Consider the following 19,680-nt stretch of genomic DNA (forward strand, 5'->3'; position numbering starts at 1 on the left):
TTACCCACAATCATCGTTACGCATGAGCCCATTGCTGCTGCCACTGTGCCAATCCATCTCTGGGGGGGGAAGGGTTCTTCCCTCTTCTTCATTGACCCTCCACTTTACCAAGCAAGATGTCTTTCTCTAGGGACTGGTCCCTCCTGATAATACGTCTTAAGTGTGAGAGATGAAGTCTGGTCATCTTGGCTTCCAAGGAGCAGCATTCTGGTTACATTTATTCCAGCACAAATTTGTTTGTTCTTCTGACAGTCCATGGTACTTTTAATATCTTCTCTAACACCGTAACTCAAATGCATCAATTTTTCTATGGTTTTCCTTTATTTACTGTCCAACTTTCACATGTGCATGAAGCTACGAAAATACCACGGCGGGTCAGATGCACCTTAGTCCTCAAACTGGTTTCTTTGCTCTTGCATACTTTAAAGAGGTTTACCTAATGCCATCCCTTTGAGTTTCTGAGACAACGTTTTTTTTTTTTTTTTATGGGAGCAGAGCGTCTCATCTTTCTCCTGGAGACTGGCTGGTGGGTTTGAAGTGCTGACCTGGTGCTTAGCAGCACCTACATCATATTGCCATTTAACACACAGTATATGAAGTGTATAATAGTATGCTTCTTCGATTTCTCCCTTTGTGCAGTTATGGTCACATATTTTACTTCTACATATTAAATAAATGCCACCAAAAATTTAAACAGTTGCCATCTGCTCAACTCATGGTGATAAATGAGACTAGTATTCTAGTCTCGTGATGGCCCTTATATTTCAGAGGAGGAATTTCCTGCTGTGATTTTTCAGAAACAGATCCCCAGGCCAGATGGCACCTGCCGACCTTGTGGTTTGCAGTCTAGTGCTAATCCTATAGTGCCAAACCTGGAGTCCATATAAATATATGATAGAAGTAAATGTCACATATATACTTTGCAACATAATATGAAGTTTTGGTTTCATCTTTTAGAATAAATAAATCCTCTTTTAAATAATTCTTTCAACTGTTAAGATTCATGAATGTCATTTTTTCCAGGAGTGACTAAACCTTATTTTCTGTTTTATAAAGAGCTTAGATTCTTTACACTTTTAGTTTGAACACCTATAACAGGGTACATGGAATGATGAACTTCAATTTGGGTTATATTAATATTATTATAGGAGTCCTGGTATGGCGCTCTGGGTTAAGGTGCTGGACTGTAAGGTCGGTTTGAACCACAAGGCTGGTGGTTCAAGCTCACCAGCCCCTCCTTGGAAACCCTTTACAGGGTAGCTATGAATGATAACTGACTCGACAGTACTTAACAGCAACTATGACATCACAGGAGCTCTGGTAGCGTAGTGGTTACGAATTGGGCTGCGAACCTTAAGGTCAGCGGTTCGAAACTACCAGCCGCTCCGCGGGAGAAAGATGAGGCTTTCTACTCCCGTAAGGATTTACACCCTCGGAAACCCTGTGCAGGGTCGCTATGGGTCGGAACCGACTCGATGGCACTTAACAACAACAACAACAACAATGACATCACAGAACAGGTTTAAAATATATGCGAAACCACGTGGGGCCATGTCTAGCTTCCATGAGTCTGGACCCATTGCAATGAATCCCACCTCTGATGACAACTGTCCCTCCCACAGCGCTCTCTGCTTCACATCTGGGTTCAACAATCCATTGCAATAGACACACAGAACTCATAACAACACTCACCACTAAGGAGTTTATTAGCGAAGTGAACAGGATACAATTCAGGATCAAAAAACAACTCAGGATGCAACAATTTTCCTGTCAGGAACTCGTCTGCAAAACTGCAGGCACGTCTCTCTCTTGTCGTCAACCTTACAGTCATGTGGTCCTGCAGCCTCTGCCCTGCTCGGTGTTGCCAAGCTCCTTTCAAGGTCCAAAGGGCACATTCTGTAAGCCTAGCTCCTGCCCATAGACACACAGATTTACTGAGTCCACGGGTCTAGGTGCCTACAACTGCTCCATATCACCTCTGTTGTCACTACTTTTCCAGGTAGGGATCTCACACTCCAATTATACTCTTCTTTCTTGATGATCTGGGATTGCCTGTTCCTGCTTCTGAGGTAGCTGCTTTTCAAACTAGCTGGATGGCAAAACTAACCAATCGCAGCCTTAAGAGTCTTATACACCTTATTTACATTATTAACAACTTGAGATATGCAAATGATACCACCTTGCTTGCTGAAAGTGAAGATGACTTAAAACATTTACTGATGAAGATCAAAGAGCACAGCTTTCAGTATGGATTGCATCTCAATTATAGAAAACAAAAACCCTCACCACTGGTCCAATGAACAACATTCTTGTCAATGGAGAAAAGACTGAAGTTGTCAAGGACTTCATTCTTCTTGGATGAACTATCAACACTCATGGAAGCAGCAGTCAAGAAATCAAACGACGGAATGTATTAGGCAAATCTGCTGCACAAGACCTTTTTAAAATGTTGAAAAGCAAAGATGTCAGCTTAAGGACTAAGGTGCGCCTGACCCAAGCCATGGTATTTTCAATAACCTCATATGCATGTGAAAGCTGGACAGTGAATAAGGAAAACCATAGAATCGATGCCTTTGAGTTATGGTGTTTGGAGGAGAATATTGAAAGTGTCACGGGCTGCCAAAAGAACCAATAGATCCGTTTTGGATGATGTGCAGCCAGAGTGCTCCTTGGAGGACAAGATGGCCAAACTTTGTCTCTCATACTTAGGACATATTGTCAGGAGGGACCAGTAGCTGGAGAAGGATATCATGTTTGATAAGGTGGAGGGTCAGAGAAAAAGAGGAAGACCCCCAACGAGATGGATTGGCCAAGTGGCAGCATCAATGGCCTCAAGCGTGGCAACAGTAGTGAGGTTGGCCCAGTGTTTCGTTCTGCTGTGCATGAAGTTGCTATGAGTTGGCACCGACTCGATGGCACCTGACAATCACAACAAGCCCTATCACCTGGTGGGTTATGAAGAAGAAATTGTATAGAAAAGTCATATCAAGTAAATGCAAGGTACCAAAATATATTTCAAAAGATAAAAATTAAGCAAAGGAAAAAACAATTAAGAGAAAAAATGGTTTAGAGTACAAGATGGAGCTAATCATCTTCAAGTATCATGATCCTGCTTTTCCTGAACAAATGACTGGAAGAGACAACATTTCTAAGGTATTTATTCAAAATTCTCCATCTAGGAGCAAAGATATGTAACAATGTGTACACATGCTTTAATAACTTAGTTCACTATACAATTGCATTCTGTGTAACAGCTGAATAAAACCAGCCAAATAAAATAATCAGTCAGCATTTAAAAAAAAAAAGAATCTAATCTGTAGAAAGGCAATGAATCAACTCTGGGACACTACACGGTGCTATCATAAACTTTTTCATGACTTTGAACAAATGATATATATTAGTCACCTAGGTCAATGTGTGTCTAAAATCCAAGATGTTTACGCCTTTCTAATTTGTGATGTGAAAAGGTATTTAGGACCTTTCAGAATCAAATGTGTTCTTTGTGGTTAAATTTGGTGGACTTGGGTATGAGGGTTCTAGCACTTCTTCGTCTTTTTTGGTAAGGTTTTTTTTTGTGAATTGATAGGTTACATGGGAAAACATTGGCTTTACACCATTGTTTCATTGCAATGACTACAGTCTCCACCGTGCATCATCATTCAACAGTATTTGCTTCCATTCCCTGTTTACTATCACTTTTATCCCTTTCTTAGAAATATTTTTTCCCTTTTGTATTACTTCCACAGTTTTAAATAAAAATACTTACGTGTGTTTATATATAGAAAAATTTGTTAGTTATTTTATAGCTAGCAAAATGGTTCAAACACATGAAGGAAATAAAAGACACGGACCACTGAGGCCTGCCCAAGTAGCACCTGGTAAAGCAACAGTTCAGTCCAGTTTCTCCTGCAAGTGAAGAAACGCAGAAATATCAGGAGGAAAAAGATGAGAAACTCTTCTCTGTTCCTGAAAAAAGAGCTTACTAGTTGCTTGCTTTCTATAACCTCAGAGTTACAATGATTGCCAAATCAGGTAAAAGGTAAGACTGTGCAAGGGGCAAACAAAAAAATGACTGGCCAGTGAAATCTTGACTTCTTCCAAGGAAAAAAAAGGCACAAGAGGTGCACAGTTCAAATTGGCTCAAAACTAATAAAATTAACTTTAAAACATAAAAGCCAATTTCCTATACTTTCTTGGATAGAACTCAACTGTACAGGATAGTTAATAACTGTAGCAATAAAACAAACAAACAAAATAACCTGATCTGGGTCACTATAATCAGGGAGTATTTTAACGTTTCTAAACAGATTGAATTCTCAGGACCAAGCCTACAAAAAAATAGGGCCTAATAATGAATTTCAATTAAACATCCACTGGATCAAACTTGGCTTTCTAAAGCTTAAACTATGTTCAAGCTGATTTCCTTTCGGTGGACATTGAATGATTCAGGTGCACTAATTTTCAGTTGATAACAAAAGTATTACAGCAAAATCACACACCAAGGAATAGTAAAAGATGGAAAGCCAACTAACATGTTATCTAATTAAAGCTAACTCAGATTTCACTTTGATACATGTAAACCATAAATCATAAAAGTTTCAAAAAACAGTAGTTGTGGTCAAGTTGATAACCTATCACCATTATATCTTTAAAAGACAACAGTAATTTTTTCTTATATTTGTAAACATAAGTCTATATCCCAAGAAAGTTCATTCAGGATGCAGCTGACATTCCCTTAACAAATTTCTTGTCACAACTGTAGTGTAACTGCCAGTACTAGCAATTGTAGAGTAGGACTCTGGGGGCGTGACCAGAGAACTGGTGCTTCTCATATCGCTGAGCTATGTTAAACAGTAATCATGATTGTGATGAAGTGTAATTCGCAAGCTGCACATTTAAAAAGTCATCAGAACGTCCCGTTCTTGTACACTAGTGTAGAAAGGTCTCCCAAAGATAAACGAGTGGAGGCCTGGTTTAATTTTTTCAGCTAGAGCCATTATTATGTTAAGATCGCCCTCTGCTGTTAAATCAAGGTCTATCTTCAAGTTCCGAAGAGATTTAAAGGGTTTTTTCCCCTTCTGCCTACAAATAATTAAAAAACAAAAATTAGAATAGAGAAAATGTCTAAAGTAAACAAAACAAATACCACATACCAGAGCTTCCTCCTGTTTAGGAGTCTTACTTACGTATCATCTTCTATATATTTTATTAATGTCAAGGCTTTTCTGTGGAGGACAAGTAGAAACTGTGCAAGGAAAGTACTCCTGAGCGATAGACCGGGTTTCAAATGAAAGACCTGCAGGAAAGGGAAGCATTTTGATAAGTAGCTTTCTCCTGTAATTTGGATTATACAGCAGATTTACATCCAGTATTGATGGGTCTGGCTGGTAATGAAATTAGAGGAGCTCTCCTCAATCAGTTCCTGTGATGGCCCCCTAGTCAATGGGAGCGTGATGGAAGTGGTGGGTCTCCAAGCAACCTGACAATGCATTCAAATTTATCATTGGACCTCAACACATATCCATGTTTATTTTAATGTTAAAAATTGTGATGCAAATTACTTCCAGTTTTGTTACTTAACACTTTCTGACCAAATCGTCAAATAAAATGGAAGCTCCCAGAAATTGAGCCATGTTTATAGACTATGGTTTTGAGACATTCATATCCCTAAATTATTGAAGGTACACATGTAGGGAAAGAGGGGGATGGGGCTGTGTGTGGAGAGGGATTTTATTTTAGCTTGCAAAGCACAGAATTACAGCACAATGAATTATCCTGAAACTATGCAGTATGTCACAGACCAACCACATTGACCTGGATCCAAAATTGCTAGTGAAACATAAGGAACTCATTATTTCAAAGTTACATCAATAACACAGTTTTCTGGTCTAATCCCCAGAATGCATTATGACAAGACTCTGTTATATTGATAAATAACTCCTATGTATTCTATAATTTTCTTCAAATGTATAATTAAGTAGATTTTTTCAAAAGAATGAGATAATAAAGACTCTATTTTTGAAAGAAAAGAGACACTCATTTTTGCAAGACATTTCTGTTCAGTTAAGGCAAATAAGCAACCCAAAAGCAAAATATCAAATCCACTGTCATTGAACATATTCAGACTCAAAGGGAACCCACAGAGCAGAGGAGAATTTTCCTGTGAGGTTTCCCAGGCTCAAATCTCTATGGAAGTAGACTGCCACATCTTTCTGGAAAAGAGGTTGTCAGGTTTGAATGCCACCCTTCTGGTTAGCAGCTGAACACTTTTATCCACAGTGCCACCAGGACTCCTATAGACAAACAATATCTACCCCAGCCCCACCAGCACACAAAAAGCCCCAGAGTTACAGGTTGGTGCTGGAATTGAAAGTATTTATGGTTTGAACTGGGAAACACTGTATGATTATGTGCTAATTAATATACAGTCTACTCCATTACATTAATAACTTAAAACAGAAATCATTTATATACTTTAGGAAGAGCAGAAACACTACAAAAGATAGAAACAACTCTATGATGCTATACCTATACAGGCATTGCAGGACTTACACAAAAAGAAAACATTCACAGTCTCAGGTTCAACATTTACCTGATCTAAGAAGGCCTTTACCAGAGTGTCTCTGTGTAGGACATCTTGAAAAATATTCCTAAGGAGAAAAAAAAAGTCAAAGGGTTGAAATGGCTATATACACTGCCATTACCCAGATGGTAAACAGGGATATCATATAAAATATATTTATATGACTATAAACTTAAAGGTATACATATGTACATTTGAAGATATAAAATGGATATTCATTTTAACTCAGAGATAGATTTGTATATTACTGGTGTTGATCAAGGTGCAATTATTCTTCTCTAAGAACATGAGCAGTTGCCAGGAAAGGCACTATTTATCTACTTAACTGTTTCAGTACCCTTATTAAAAAAAAAAATAATAAAAATAAGAAAGAGAGCCTTAAATCATGAATAAGCATAATTATTAATTCTGGCTACCTTACAAAATGCTGAAAAAAATAAATACACCATCACTACAACCAATTATCAAAACACAACATAAAAATTTCATTTACAAGGAACTTCTAATAAGCAGCTCAGGGGGAAAAAAGGTGACAGGGATAAATGTTAAGAAATAATAAATGGGATTAAGGAACACCCAGATAACTATCTAAAACCACTGTGTTTTCATCAAATGACTCACCTTTCTTAGGTAACCTGAACCAGATATCTAAGAAAGTGTTAACTACCTTGGCAATGATCAGAGTGAGAATTCAACACATAATTTCACACTTGGTATAATCACTGTTTAACAGAGCAGCTGGAGTCCTGGTGTGCAGCTGTAGGAAAATGCACAGAACTGCAAAGTTGCTTTGAACTGGAAGGTCAGTGGTTCAAGCTCACCAGTCGCTCCTTGGAAACCCTATACAGGGCAGCTATGGATCTGAACTGACTTGATAGCATTTCACAACAACAATAGAGCAGCTAGGATATAAAAAAAAGACAAAAACAAAAACCAACCCACAGCCATTGAGTTGATTCCAACTCGTAGCACAACACTAGCTAGGGTTTGTGAGACTAAATCTTTACGGGGCAGTCCATAGTCACAGGTGGGTTGGAGCTTTAGACTCTATGGTTAACAGTATAGTGCTTATTCTACAATGCCATATCAGGGCTCCATCTAGATGTTGTTGTTGTTGTTGTCAGGTGCCATCGAGTCGGAACCGACTCATAGCGACCCCATGTACAGCAGAACTAAACAATGCTCGATCCTGGGCCAACCTCACCACCGCTGCCACCCCCGAGTCCATCAATGATGCCACCTGGCCGATCCATCTCGTTGGAGGTCTTCCTCTTTTTCTCTGACCCTCCACCCTACCCAGCATGACATCCTTCTCCAACGATTGTCTCCTCCGGACTACATGTCCAAAGTAGGAGAGACGAAGCTTAGCCATCCTGGCCTCCAAAGAGCATTCTGGCTGCACTTCTTCCAAAACAGATCTATTGGTTCTTTTGGCAGTCCATGGCACCCTCAGTATTCTCCTCCAACACCACAACTCAAAGGCATCAATTCTTCTACGATCCTCTTTATTCACTGTCCAGCTTTCACATCCATATGAGGCTATTGAAAACACAATGGCCTGGGTCAGGCGCACCCTAGTCCTCAAGCTGACATCTCTGCTCTTCAATACTTTAAAAAGTTCCTGTGCAGCAGATTTGCCCAGTGCAATACGTCGTCTGATCTCTTGACTGCTACTTCCGCGAGTGTTGATAGTTGATCCAAGAAGAATGAAGTCCTTGACAACTTCAATCCTTTCTCCATTGATAAGAATGTTGTTTATTGGTCCAGTGGTGAGGATTTTTGTTTTCTTGACATTGAGATGCAATCCATATCGAAGGTTGTGCTCTTTAATCTTCATAAGTAAATGTTTCAAGTCCACTTCACTTTCAGCGATCAAGGTTGTATCATCTGCATATCGCATGTTGTTAATGAGTCTTCCTCCAATCCTGATGCCACGTTTTTCTTCATAGAACCCAGCTTCTCGTATTATTTGCTCAGCATACAGGTTGAATAAGTATGGTGAAAGAATACAACCCTGTCTCACACCTTTCCCAATTTTAAAACTTTCAGTGTTCCCATGTTCTGTTCGAACAACTGCTTCTTGGTCTAGGTACAGATTTCTTAGAAGTACAATTAAGTGTTCTGGAATACTCATACTTCTCAATGTTGTCCATAGCTTGTCATGATCCACACAATCGAAAGCCTTTGCGTAGTCAATAAAGCACAGGTAAACATCCTTCTGATATTCTCTGCTTTCAGCCAAGATCCATCGGACATCAGCAATGATATCTCTCGTTCCACGGCCTCTTCTGAATCCAGCTTGAACCTCTGGAAGTTCTGTCAATGTATGATTGTAGCCGTTTCTGTATTACCTTGAGCAAAACTTTGCTTGCTTACTAAAAAATAAATTTTAAATTACTGTTCTTTGACCAGTCCCTTCATTTTTACCTCCTATTTCTTCTTTCACCTTAACTAAAGAAGTTGCTGTAACGCTAAGTTATAGTCAGGTTACAGGGTTAACAGAAACATTTAATAAAGTAATAAGGTTGCTGTTGTCATGTGCCATCGGGTTGGTTCTGACTCACAGCAATCCGGTATTGGGTTTCTGAAGAGCAGCTGGTGGGTTTGAATCACTGACACTGCAGTTCAAAGTGACCTTGTAGTCCAATGCTTATTTTACAATGCCACACTGTGAATCCAAGGTAACAAGGTAAGAAATTTTAAACAAATAAAGGACTGGAAACAGTAGGGACAATTATATAATGCCAGGATTGGCATGCATAGAGAAATGAATAAATAATACCTCAAATAGCCTAGTTTTAGGAGGATCCATTATCAATACTCATGGAAGGAGCAGTTAAGAAATCAAAGGACATACTGTATTAAGCAAATCCACTGCACAACACCTCTTTAAAGTACTCAATAGCAAAGGTAACAGTTTGAGGATTAAGATGCACCTGACTCTACACATGGTATTTTACATAGCCTCATATGCATGTTAAAGTTGGACAATGAATAAGGAAGACCGTAGAAAAACTGAAGCATTTGAGCTATGGTATAGGAGAAGAATATTAAAGGTACCATGGACTGTCAGAAGTATGGCACAGTGATGGCAGCAATAGGTTCGTCGTAACAATACTTGTGAAGACGCTACAGGATCAAGTACTATTTTGTTCTGTTGTGTATAGGGTAACTATGAGTTGGAACTTACTCAATGGCACCTAACAACAACAATACCAAACTATAGTAGAAGGAAGCTAAGAAAGGGGAAAAAAGCCCCAGCATTTTACAAAGACTGGTTGTCTCTTTTGTGGCTGATGTGGGCCCTGATAGCACTGCTTTGACCTTGGAGAGAGAAAAAGTCCAGTGGTCTGAATATACCTACTTCACTGAATGACTATCTTGGTCAGAAGTGAATTAGATTAAATACACTTGTTTAAAAAAATAACTCCAGTAACTGAATTCTCATGTATTAGCAGTGACAGACATTATTTTGCAATGTTATAATGAAAGATAACTAAGAATAAATGATATTGCTTAAAATACATTAGAGTGAGAACTTCCAGCAAGATGGCACACTAGGCAGATACACTGCACAGAAAATCTACAACAAAGATTGCTACTGTTAAATGCGAGTTGGCTCCAACTCAGATACAGAAAACCAAATAAAACAGATACAGATGAAAACCTTAAATTTCAGAAAAAAGGTTATAGTAGTAGACTGCATGTTCGGTCGGAGAAGTTGACACAGATGGGGAAAGAGGGAGACTGACTGGTGAACAGACGGGCAGATGCAGCATGACCATCTTGAGCTTGTGTGAGCAGCTTTGGTGACAGAAGGTGGCCTAAAAAGCAGACTCACATAGGTGGGGAAAGGTGTGATTCTTCTTTTTCTCCATGCTTCAATGGTAACCAGAGACGTGGCCAGCTTCTTCTCTCCCCCCAGATGTAGACCTTGCTACCCAGGAATTTGGAGGTGCATGATTGGTAGCCATGCCAATGTGAGGTGGGGACCAACTACACTGCTTTGATGCCTAAATTCAGAACTACAGAACCAGTAGAGCTACCAGACTAGCAATAGAGAAGCACTCACAAGCAGTCACCCTGCCTCTTGCTAACCTGTGGTCCTAACAAAACCAGCTCCATCCAAGGTCTCTAAGAACTGCTTCTAGATTGAGTGCCATGAACATACATAACACCTAAGACTCTGGGAAACCCATCTAGAGCCAGGAACCCAGTCTCATCCCGCCTGCACCCACCTCATGAGATCTTTGGTTGGCAGAAGAACCCCAGAGTTTTTTCCTGTTCTGGTCCAATAGCTGCACTTTTATTTTTTTGCTTTTCTTTTTGTTGTTTTTGTTTATTCTTTCCGCTCCTTTCATTTCCTTGAATTTGATCCTTTTGCTCTCTACTTGTTTTTACTTCTTTTCTTCTGTTTCTCATTTCGCCTCTTCTTTTATTTTCCTTTTGATATTTCTTTACTATACTCTCTTTTTGTCTTCATTCTCCATGGTTTTTTGAAGTGCTGTTTTTTAAAATTTATTTTTAACTTTCATTTTCTCTCATCTTTTTCTCTTCTATAGCTCCATTTTCCTGTCCCACTTTTCTCTTTTTATTCTTTTTCTTTCTCACTACCTTTTTTTTTTTTTTAACCTCCACCTTGATTATTTTCTCTTTTCACAATCGGTTGCTTGTTTGTTTATTCTCTTTTTTCTTGTATATGTTGGTGGAGTAGGTCGGGGAGTTCTTCTCTTTTCTGACAGGAGACAACAACTGTGCCCATACAGTCCAGTCACATCCACACGCTCTGTACCTCCACCACTCAGCAAGAGACAATCAATGCCAGTTTCCATACCACCTTAATGACAGACAGCAGCCAACATCAGCCAAACTTACTGTAAACTGAGATGCATAAACAGCTAATAGAGTATGGTGAATAGACTTCCATTCTCTAACTATACCCACAGGAGACAGTTGGTGAAAGCCTAAGAACACAACAACTTATAATCAACTAAATACCAATACTACAACATCACAATGCCCTGGAAAAAAACAGACAATTTTAGTTCACATTTCACAAGAGAGAATGGCTCAAATAACTGACAAGAAAATGTTTCTGAGGAATAAAGAGTAATGGAACAAACTGAAAAAGAATTCAAAAGACTGATATTTAGGTACCTACAAAGTATTAACAGAAAGATTGAGGAAAGCAAGAATACAAAAAAACTTTAGAAGAATTTAGGAAAACACTACAAATACAAATAGTTAAAATAAATGCAAATTTTGAAACAATACAAAACCTGTAATTAGAAATCCAAATTAACACTAAGATTTCAGAAATTGACAATACACTGAAAGGACAAAGGAGTAGATTTTAAGCAATAGAAGCCTGAATTCGTGAGCTTAAAGATAAGTTTTCAATACTAGTAAGCTAGAATAACAATCAGAAAAAAATAATGAAAAAATCTGAAGAAAATCTGAGTTACGTGATGCAGCATGAAGAGGAATAACTTACAGGTAATCAGAATTCCAGACTGAAAAAGGTCAATAAAAGGCACAGAGAAAAGTGTTAGTGTTGTTGAAAGAAAACTTCTCTAACATCATGAAAGATGAGAAGTATACAAGAAGCTGAATGAACCCCAAACAGGATAGATCCCCAAAGACAATCACCAATGCATGTCATATTCAAACTTTTCAAAACTAAAGACCAGGAAAGCATTCTGAGAGCAGTTGGGGAAAAACAAAAAAAGTTACCTACAAAGGCGAATCAGTAAGATAAACTCTGATTTCTCAGCAGAAACCATGCAGGTCAGAAGGCAATGGGATGACTTATATAAAACTCTGAAAGAAAAAAAATTTCCAACCAAGAATCATATACCCAGCAAAGCTGTCCTTCAAACATGACAGTGAAATTAGGACATTTCTAAATAAACAGAAATTAAAGGTTACCAAAAACTGTAAAGGGTGCTCTTTATACAGAGCACCAGTAACAGCAGACAACAACCTAAGATTAGCATACATGACAGTACCAGCCAGAACTCAATCCAAGTAGACTGCTGTTGTTATTTAAGTGCTGTCAAGTCAGTTCTGACTCTTAGCAACCCTGTATAGGGTTTCTGAGGTGTGGCTGGTGTGTTTGGACCATCAACCTTACACAGTTCAAACCGACCTTGCGGTTGAGTACTTATCCTACAGCGCCAATCCAGATACAAAAGTATTTACAGCAGAACAAACCTTTAAGACTGAAAATGGGGAACTAGAGATACAAATTTATAATAAAGTCCCACAAAAAGTGGGAATAGTGGAGCTATAGACCTTCCAAATGGTAAGAAAGTCACGTGGATTTCAGGATGTTGTTAAGTGCTGTCGAGTCGGTTCCGACCCATAGCGACCCTGTACAGGCTTTCCGAGGCTATAAATCTTTACGGGAGCAGAAAGCCTCATCTTTCTCCCGTGGAGCAGCTGGTAGTTTCGAACTGCTGACCTTGCGGTCCACAGCCCGATTCGTAACCACTACGCTACCAGAGCTCCTTAGATTTCAGGATAGACTGTTTTAAATGAGAAAAATTTATAAATGACAGGATAGCCTCAAAGACAGTTAGTACACCTTCACATCAAATAACAGAGACAAAAACCAGAAAGAATTATTAAACATTAACACAACAGAAGTGAAATGAAAAGACAATTTACAAACAAAATGAACTCAGTGCAGAAAATTACGTAAAACAGTGAAACCAGCAGCATCACAAATAGATACATAAACATATAAAAAATAGCAAAATGACAGAAATATATTCATTCCTATCAATAATTTCACTGAATGTAAATGGTTAATTCACCCAGTCAAGAGACAGGAAGTAGCAGAATGGATAAGAAAACAGGATATTTCATTATGCTGTCTACAAGGGATGTATCAAAAAGATGGGAGACAGACTAAATGTCTATCAACAGAAGAACAGGTAAATAAGCTTTGGTATATACATACATTGGAATACTATGCAACATTTAAGAATGATGATGAATCTACAAAACACTTCACAACATGGATAAACCTTGAGGACATTATGCTGAGTGAAATTAGTCAATGACAAAAAGACAATTATGGTATGAGACCAGTGTTGCAAAAAGTTAAGGTTTTCTTTATAAAAGAAACATTCTATGATGTTTACTGATGTGGGGGAGGGAGGGATTATTATTCACGGGCTAGAGGATCGACACACTAATGTGGGTGACGGGGAAGACAATATACAGCATGTCAAAGAATGGCAGAGGAAAGATGACGGTAGTGGGAGACACAGGGAGCAATACAAGAGTTAAGTGAATACAGATAAATGATGTTATGTGATGGGACATGGACAAGATTGCAATCATTGAAATAAAGCTAAATGTTATGATTTGTTGGATGTAAAACTGATGATCTGCTCTACAAACCTTCCCTCAATTCACAGTAATAAGCTTTTAAAAAGTACATTAAAGTAAAATGAATTCATGTATATAAAACTTAGCATATTTAGTGATTGAAAATAGTTTCTGGATAATTTTATTTTTTGAAAATTTACTTAGATGTAAAAGTTCATGGTACTATTGTCATATCAACAAGAGTAACTGGCTGAAAGTTAATAAAACATGTAAAATCATACACACATACCTCTGCTAAAAAGTAAATAAAAATACTAAACAACTGCAAATGCACTTTAAATTAAATAAGTTAATTTAAAACTTAGTTAATAGAAAAGTTCCCAACCAACCAAAACAGGGGAAGCACAAACCAATTTTGACAACTTCCACACATGTACCAAAACTATGAATATGTGAAACTTACTAATTTAGAATTCCAGTTTTGACCAAATTATTTACTAGTCCAGTTTTCCAAAAAATTTCTAAGAAGCACTGCAGAGCTGAGCAATGATGGGGTTCTCAGTCAGTCTGTTTTTGGTACCCAGAGACATGATGCTAGGGATCTCTGGGACCTGGTGTTATTCTACGTGGCTTTCTTATTTGGTCAATACCTTCTATGGCGCTAATGAGACTCTGTGTGACTCTACTTCCAGCTCACTTTTCTTGGAAACACAGGATAGGGCTGCTTGTGCCAATTTTGCTGCTGCCTTATTCACTTAAATCTGGGTCATTATATGTTAACATGTATTGAACACATACTATTCTATGCACTTTTTTTTTTTAAGTTTTTTTTTTATTGTGATTTGAGTGATAGCTTACATGGGAGAATCAATTTTGTACTCATCCTATAATATTTGTTTCACTGCAATGATTGCAATCCCCTCCATGTATAATCATTCAACAGTATTTGCTTCTATTCTCTTTATTTTTTGGAGGGAGGGGGTAGGATGATGCACATAAAAACACTCAGGAATATAAAATTATTTAAACAACCAAAAGGCACATTCTGCAAGCCTCCCTCCTGGCTGCCAGCACACAGCCTTTCTCTTTCCATGCGTCTAGAGTCCTCAGCTGCTCTATCTCTCCATGTCATCATCTCTGCTTCCAAATCGATGTGCTTTTAACTGATTAAAGAGAACCATAATGTGGCTGTTGTTGTTAAGTGCCACTGAGTCGGTTTTGACTCATAGAGACCTTGTATAGGGTTTCCGAGGAGCAGCTGATGAATTTGAACCTCCAACTTTGCAGTTCAAACCGACCTTATGGTCCAGTGCATTAACCCACAGTGCCACATCAGGAGTCCCGTAATAGCATGTTACAATTAATTATTTTTCTCATTTCAGACCTTTACAGTGTTGTGGGTTGTTTTTTTTGGTTTTTTTTTTTACAATTACAGATTACTTTCTTTTTCTAAATGGAATGGTCGATGCAAAACATTTTATCATCACTATTTCTGTTTAATTTACTGACCAGATATTGTGGTAGAAAATGAATAGCCCAATATAAAATACAAACAAAACACTCAACTTATTTTGACAATTTTTACTGGTTTTTGCATTTATATGTGAAGTAAAAAGGAGACTAAAAATTACTTCTTTGGTTAAGAAGCCTGTTCAATGATTTTTACACACTCAGCTATAAACAATGGAGAGCTAGGGCTGTTTTGCTGCCTACTATTATTTTCTGTACCTAGTACAGTACATAAGTCCTCAATATGTTTGTTAAATGCATTCTTAAATATTTATTTTTAAGGGCTGATTTAATTAATCTATTTTAGAGGAAACAATTGTATTTAAGAGAATGGGCATTTAAGATTGGGCTTCTTGACTACTTGAATATTTCTTCATGCATAATTTTGCTAGTCAGAGTTCTTTCCTTTCAAACATAGGCTTGTGCGTTTTGTTTTTACATGATACAGTTTCATAGTTTTTTTTAACCACAACAGCACAAGGCAGAGCATTACATACAAATCAGGAGTGAAGCTCTCGTCTGTGTAGATGATCGTATCCTGAGCCATGTCTTCTTCTGAAGTGGCTCTCCAGAAGGCTGTCAGCTCTGATCTCATATATCGACGCTGATTGTAAATATGCTCATGACAGGGTGGCATCTGCTTGACAGTATTAACGTCCACATCTATGTGCGTGGTGGGATAGGGGGCATACATGACTTGTCGGAAGGGCAGCACAAAACTTCCAGTTGAATCCTATCATAATGAAAGAAAGAGCACTTTCTTAGACAGCAAAATATATGAAGAATTGTTTTTTAATTAAAAAAAAACCCCAACAATTTAGTAAATCCACCTATAGGAATTTATACTAAGAAATTAATCATGATGTATACAAAGTTTTAGAGACAGGAGAGTTCATAGTTGCATTAGTTTTAACAGTAAACCATCAAAAGCATCCCAAAGAGAAGTGATTAAGCAATTAAAAATGACTTACTATTCAGCTGCTAAAAATGAAGTTGCTACAGGTTATGTGTTGGCTTGTTGTTAAGTGCTGTTGAGTTGATTCCAACTCATAGTGACCCTGTAGAGGGTTTTCGAGAAGTGGCTAGTGGGTTTGAACTACCAAACTTGCAGTTAGCAGTCCTGTGCTTATGCTACTATATGTGGCATTGGAAGAAAAAGTAGGTTAGGTCAAGCAGAGTATACTCTGATTATTCTGGGGGGAGGATGGTTAAAAAAAATGCACAGAAAAGAAAAAAGAACTCAAAGCTAGCTATCAAATATTAACAGATGTTATTCACTTGCTTATGAGATTATAAGTGACTTTTCTTCCTCAGGATTATTTATATGCTCTTTGTAAATCTAAATAAATATCTATTTTGATCATAAGAAAAAAGTTCCAAGTATAGTGTAGGAGCACATATACTATGTGCTGTGGATAAAACACACTTATAATGCTGTGATAATATTCTTTGTAAACACAACTTCTCTTTAGATATATACTTGATTCCTTAGGATAGATTTCCAGAAATAAAAATAGTAGGTAAAAAGTTTTATACATTTTTAAGGCTCTTGATATATAACTGTCAATGTATTTCCTAGAAGGACATAGAATTTCTACTTTCCTGGAAAACTTCCAACAAATATTCTTTTTCATTAAATCACTTTTCAGGTTTAGTCTATGCATCTGGACCAAGTCCACCAGGGCTAAAATGATACAATTCAATGACCTGCTGCTGAGGAAATAAAAACTGAAGCATTTGATACCATTACACCTTCAAATTAGAAGCTCTGATTTTCAGATATGTACAATTCAAATTAGGAATGTGTCTGCTTTAACTAGTTACTGCCATACTTAAATATTACTATTCTGAGCTCAGCATGAATGTTATTAAAAATGCAAATGCAGTATGTAATTTTTGTTTGCATCAATTTTTAATTGCTTTTTTCTCTTACTTTACCATGCTGACATCCTAAGAAAGCATTCACCAGGAGAGAACCAAATAACCATTAGGAAAGGTGCTCTTTTCTATCTGCATGACTGCTTTTTCATGGCTGTAACTGAAATATCACTAACAGCCTTATAAAGAGAACAATTTTCTTTTCTTTCATTACTCAATTAAGTGCTAATTTATAGTTTACCTGTTTTGATCCATGAAGAGTCAATTAACTGAAAGAAAAATATACGCTATGAGTTGGAACTGACTCGATGGCACTTAACAACATACACATATGTATGCATGTATATAATGTACATATATATACACACACATACATACACACAACCATTTATGTGAATCGTTCAAATCCTATAGACTTTTTCAAGATAAAAAAGCTTAAATTTTTCCCAATAAACAAACAGGATACATAAACACACAATGCTTAACATCAAAAGTCAGATCTGTTCAGTAAAAAGAAATGGTTATTGCTCCCATTTCAGATATGTAATTTGATTTAAGCATGTTTTTAAAAAGAAAAGAAAAACATATTCTGATGCTAGACATACACTCAACCAAACTGAAACAAAAGAAGGGCAAAAAGTACATTTTGTAGTGTTTTACTAATAATATTAACTATAAATCCATAAACGTGTATATTCAAAATCCAAACTTGTAATGCAAGGTAAAGAAAGTTAGCCCTTGAATATATAAACACAAGATGCATTAAATACCAGTATTTAAAATATATGTATGTAGTCTCCAGAATGATTCTGACAACTGGATTCTACTGTGATAAGTGTACACACACCATACCTTTAGCAGGCCTTGTACAAAGAGCCCAGACTCATATTTAACTGATGATTCAGCATCACATAATCTGGAGCACTGTCTCTCTGCTGGAGTCAGAAAAAGGCATAATGTTCTCACTATCTATAAAAGAAAAGATTTCAGCATTACAGGGTGAAGTCAAAAGGCTACTGCTTATGAAAGAGATGTGAACAGAAATTTTAATTGTTATTGCCAATAAAATACACCTAAGAAACAAGTATTCCTTAGTCACCTAGTCTAGTTATAACAGGGGTATAACAGTTATGGCTTAAAACAGGGATTCTGTGGTCACATAAAGTTGGGAAATGCTTTGTGAATTTATTGTTTGATATCTTAAAATCTTTAGCATTGGAGTATGTATTATGATTGTCCAGGAGAATGATATATAATACGCAGACTTTCTTAACTTATTTGACCATGGAACCCTTATTTCAGGGAGAAATAATGACCTAACACAATCACTAATTGTATCTCCATCCAGTTGTTGTTGTTGTTAAGTGTCGTTGAGTGGGTACTGACTCATAGTGATCCTGTATAGGTTTTCTAAGAAGTGGCTGGTGGGTTTGAACCACCTTGTGCTTAGTAGTTCAATGCTTATTCTACAACACCAAACCAGGACTACATTCAGCAGCAAATGTTTTTCAGACAAGTGGACAATTTTAGGCAAGAAAACTAGTTGTAGTTAAACTAGGCAGATGTATGATCAGTTTCTGTTTAACAGTAACAGTTTCTTTATGTGAAATCCCTATAATGAATATCAAGAAGTGTCCAAATCCTTTCAGAAATGAGCATTGATTCTACCAAGTATGATTTAAGATAGGCAGGGCATTGATTAGGGTTTACAGACTTTTGATTCTAACATGTGAGCTGTAACTACTAGAAAAATGAAAAGGATATGTAGCTACATTGGAATTCTGACTATGTCTAAAGAGTTATGTTAAAGCAGTGTATTTCAACTTAAAACAGTGTCAACCTCTCTCAAATTACAACAGTAACAGGGAAGTTATTCTATTGACAGGATGGAGAATGAGAAGAATATGGAATACAGAAGGACTCAACTAAGTCTCTCCCTGCCAGGTAGATTGTCAAGTCTTTATATGGAGTTGTAAGGCTTTGTGGTATATAGATAGGAAGCTCCTTCTATGGGGTAGCAGATACCACAAAATCACTAATCACTAAATTAAATACAATGATGGAGGTATAGTACCATCTCTATGTAGTACATGTTTCTAAATATTTATATTGTTGTTGTTGTTACGTGGTGATGAGTTGGTTCTGACTCATAGCAACACTGTATAGGGTTTCCGAGGCTGTAAATCTTTACAGGAACAGAAAGCTTCATCTTTCTCCAGTGGAACTGCTGACCTTGAGGTTTGCAGCCCGATTCATAACCACTACGCTACCAGAGCTCAGAATTTGGTAAATCAAAACTCATATAAAATATGTTGTTGTTAAGAGCCATCGAGTAGGTTCTGACTTAGAGACCCTCTATAGGGTTTCCAAGG

General features: G+C 37.4%; 1 protein-coding gene across 1 annotated transcript in view; it reads right to left on the reverse strand.

Moving 5' to 3' along the window:
• Positions 1-4,713: 4,713 nt before the first annotated feature.
• Positions 4,714-19,680, reverse strand: part of LOC102840448 (chromosome unknown open reading frame, human C9orf72) — a 32,135-nt gene continuing 17,168 nt past the window's right edge. The window contains exons 7-11 of the mRNA XM_006863013.1: positions 18,161-18,277; positions 15,928-16,163; positions 6,593-6,650; positions 5,187-5,296; positions 4,714-5,082 (exon numbers count right to left, since the gene is read on the reverse strand). Coding sequence (XP_006863075.1) covers positions 4,896-5,082; positions 5,187-5,296; positions 6,593-6,650; positions 15,928-16,163; positions 18,161-18,277 — 708 coding nt within the window. The 3' untranslated portion in view covers positions 4,714-4,895. The remainder of the gene's footprint in view (positions 5,083-5,186; positions 5,297-6,592; positions 6,651-15,927; positions 16,164-18,160; positions 18,278-19,680) is intronic.

This window comes from Chrysochloris asiatica, unplaced genomic scaffold (assembly GCF_000296735.1).
Source record: "Chrysochloris asiatica unplaced genomic scaffold, ChrAsi1.0 scaffold00053, whole genome shotgun sequence".
Taxonomy (NCBI): Eukaryota; Metazoa; Chordata; class Mammalia; order Afrosoricida; family Chrysochloridae; genus Chrysochloris; species Chrysochloris asiatica.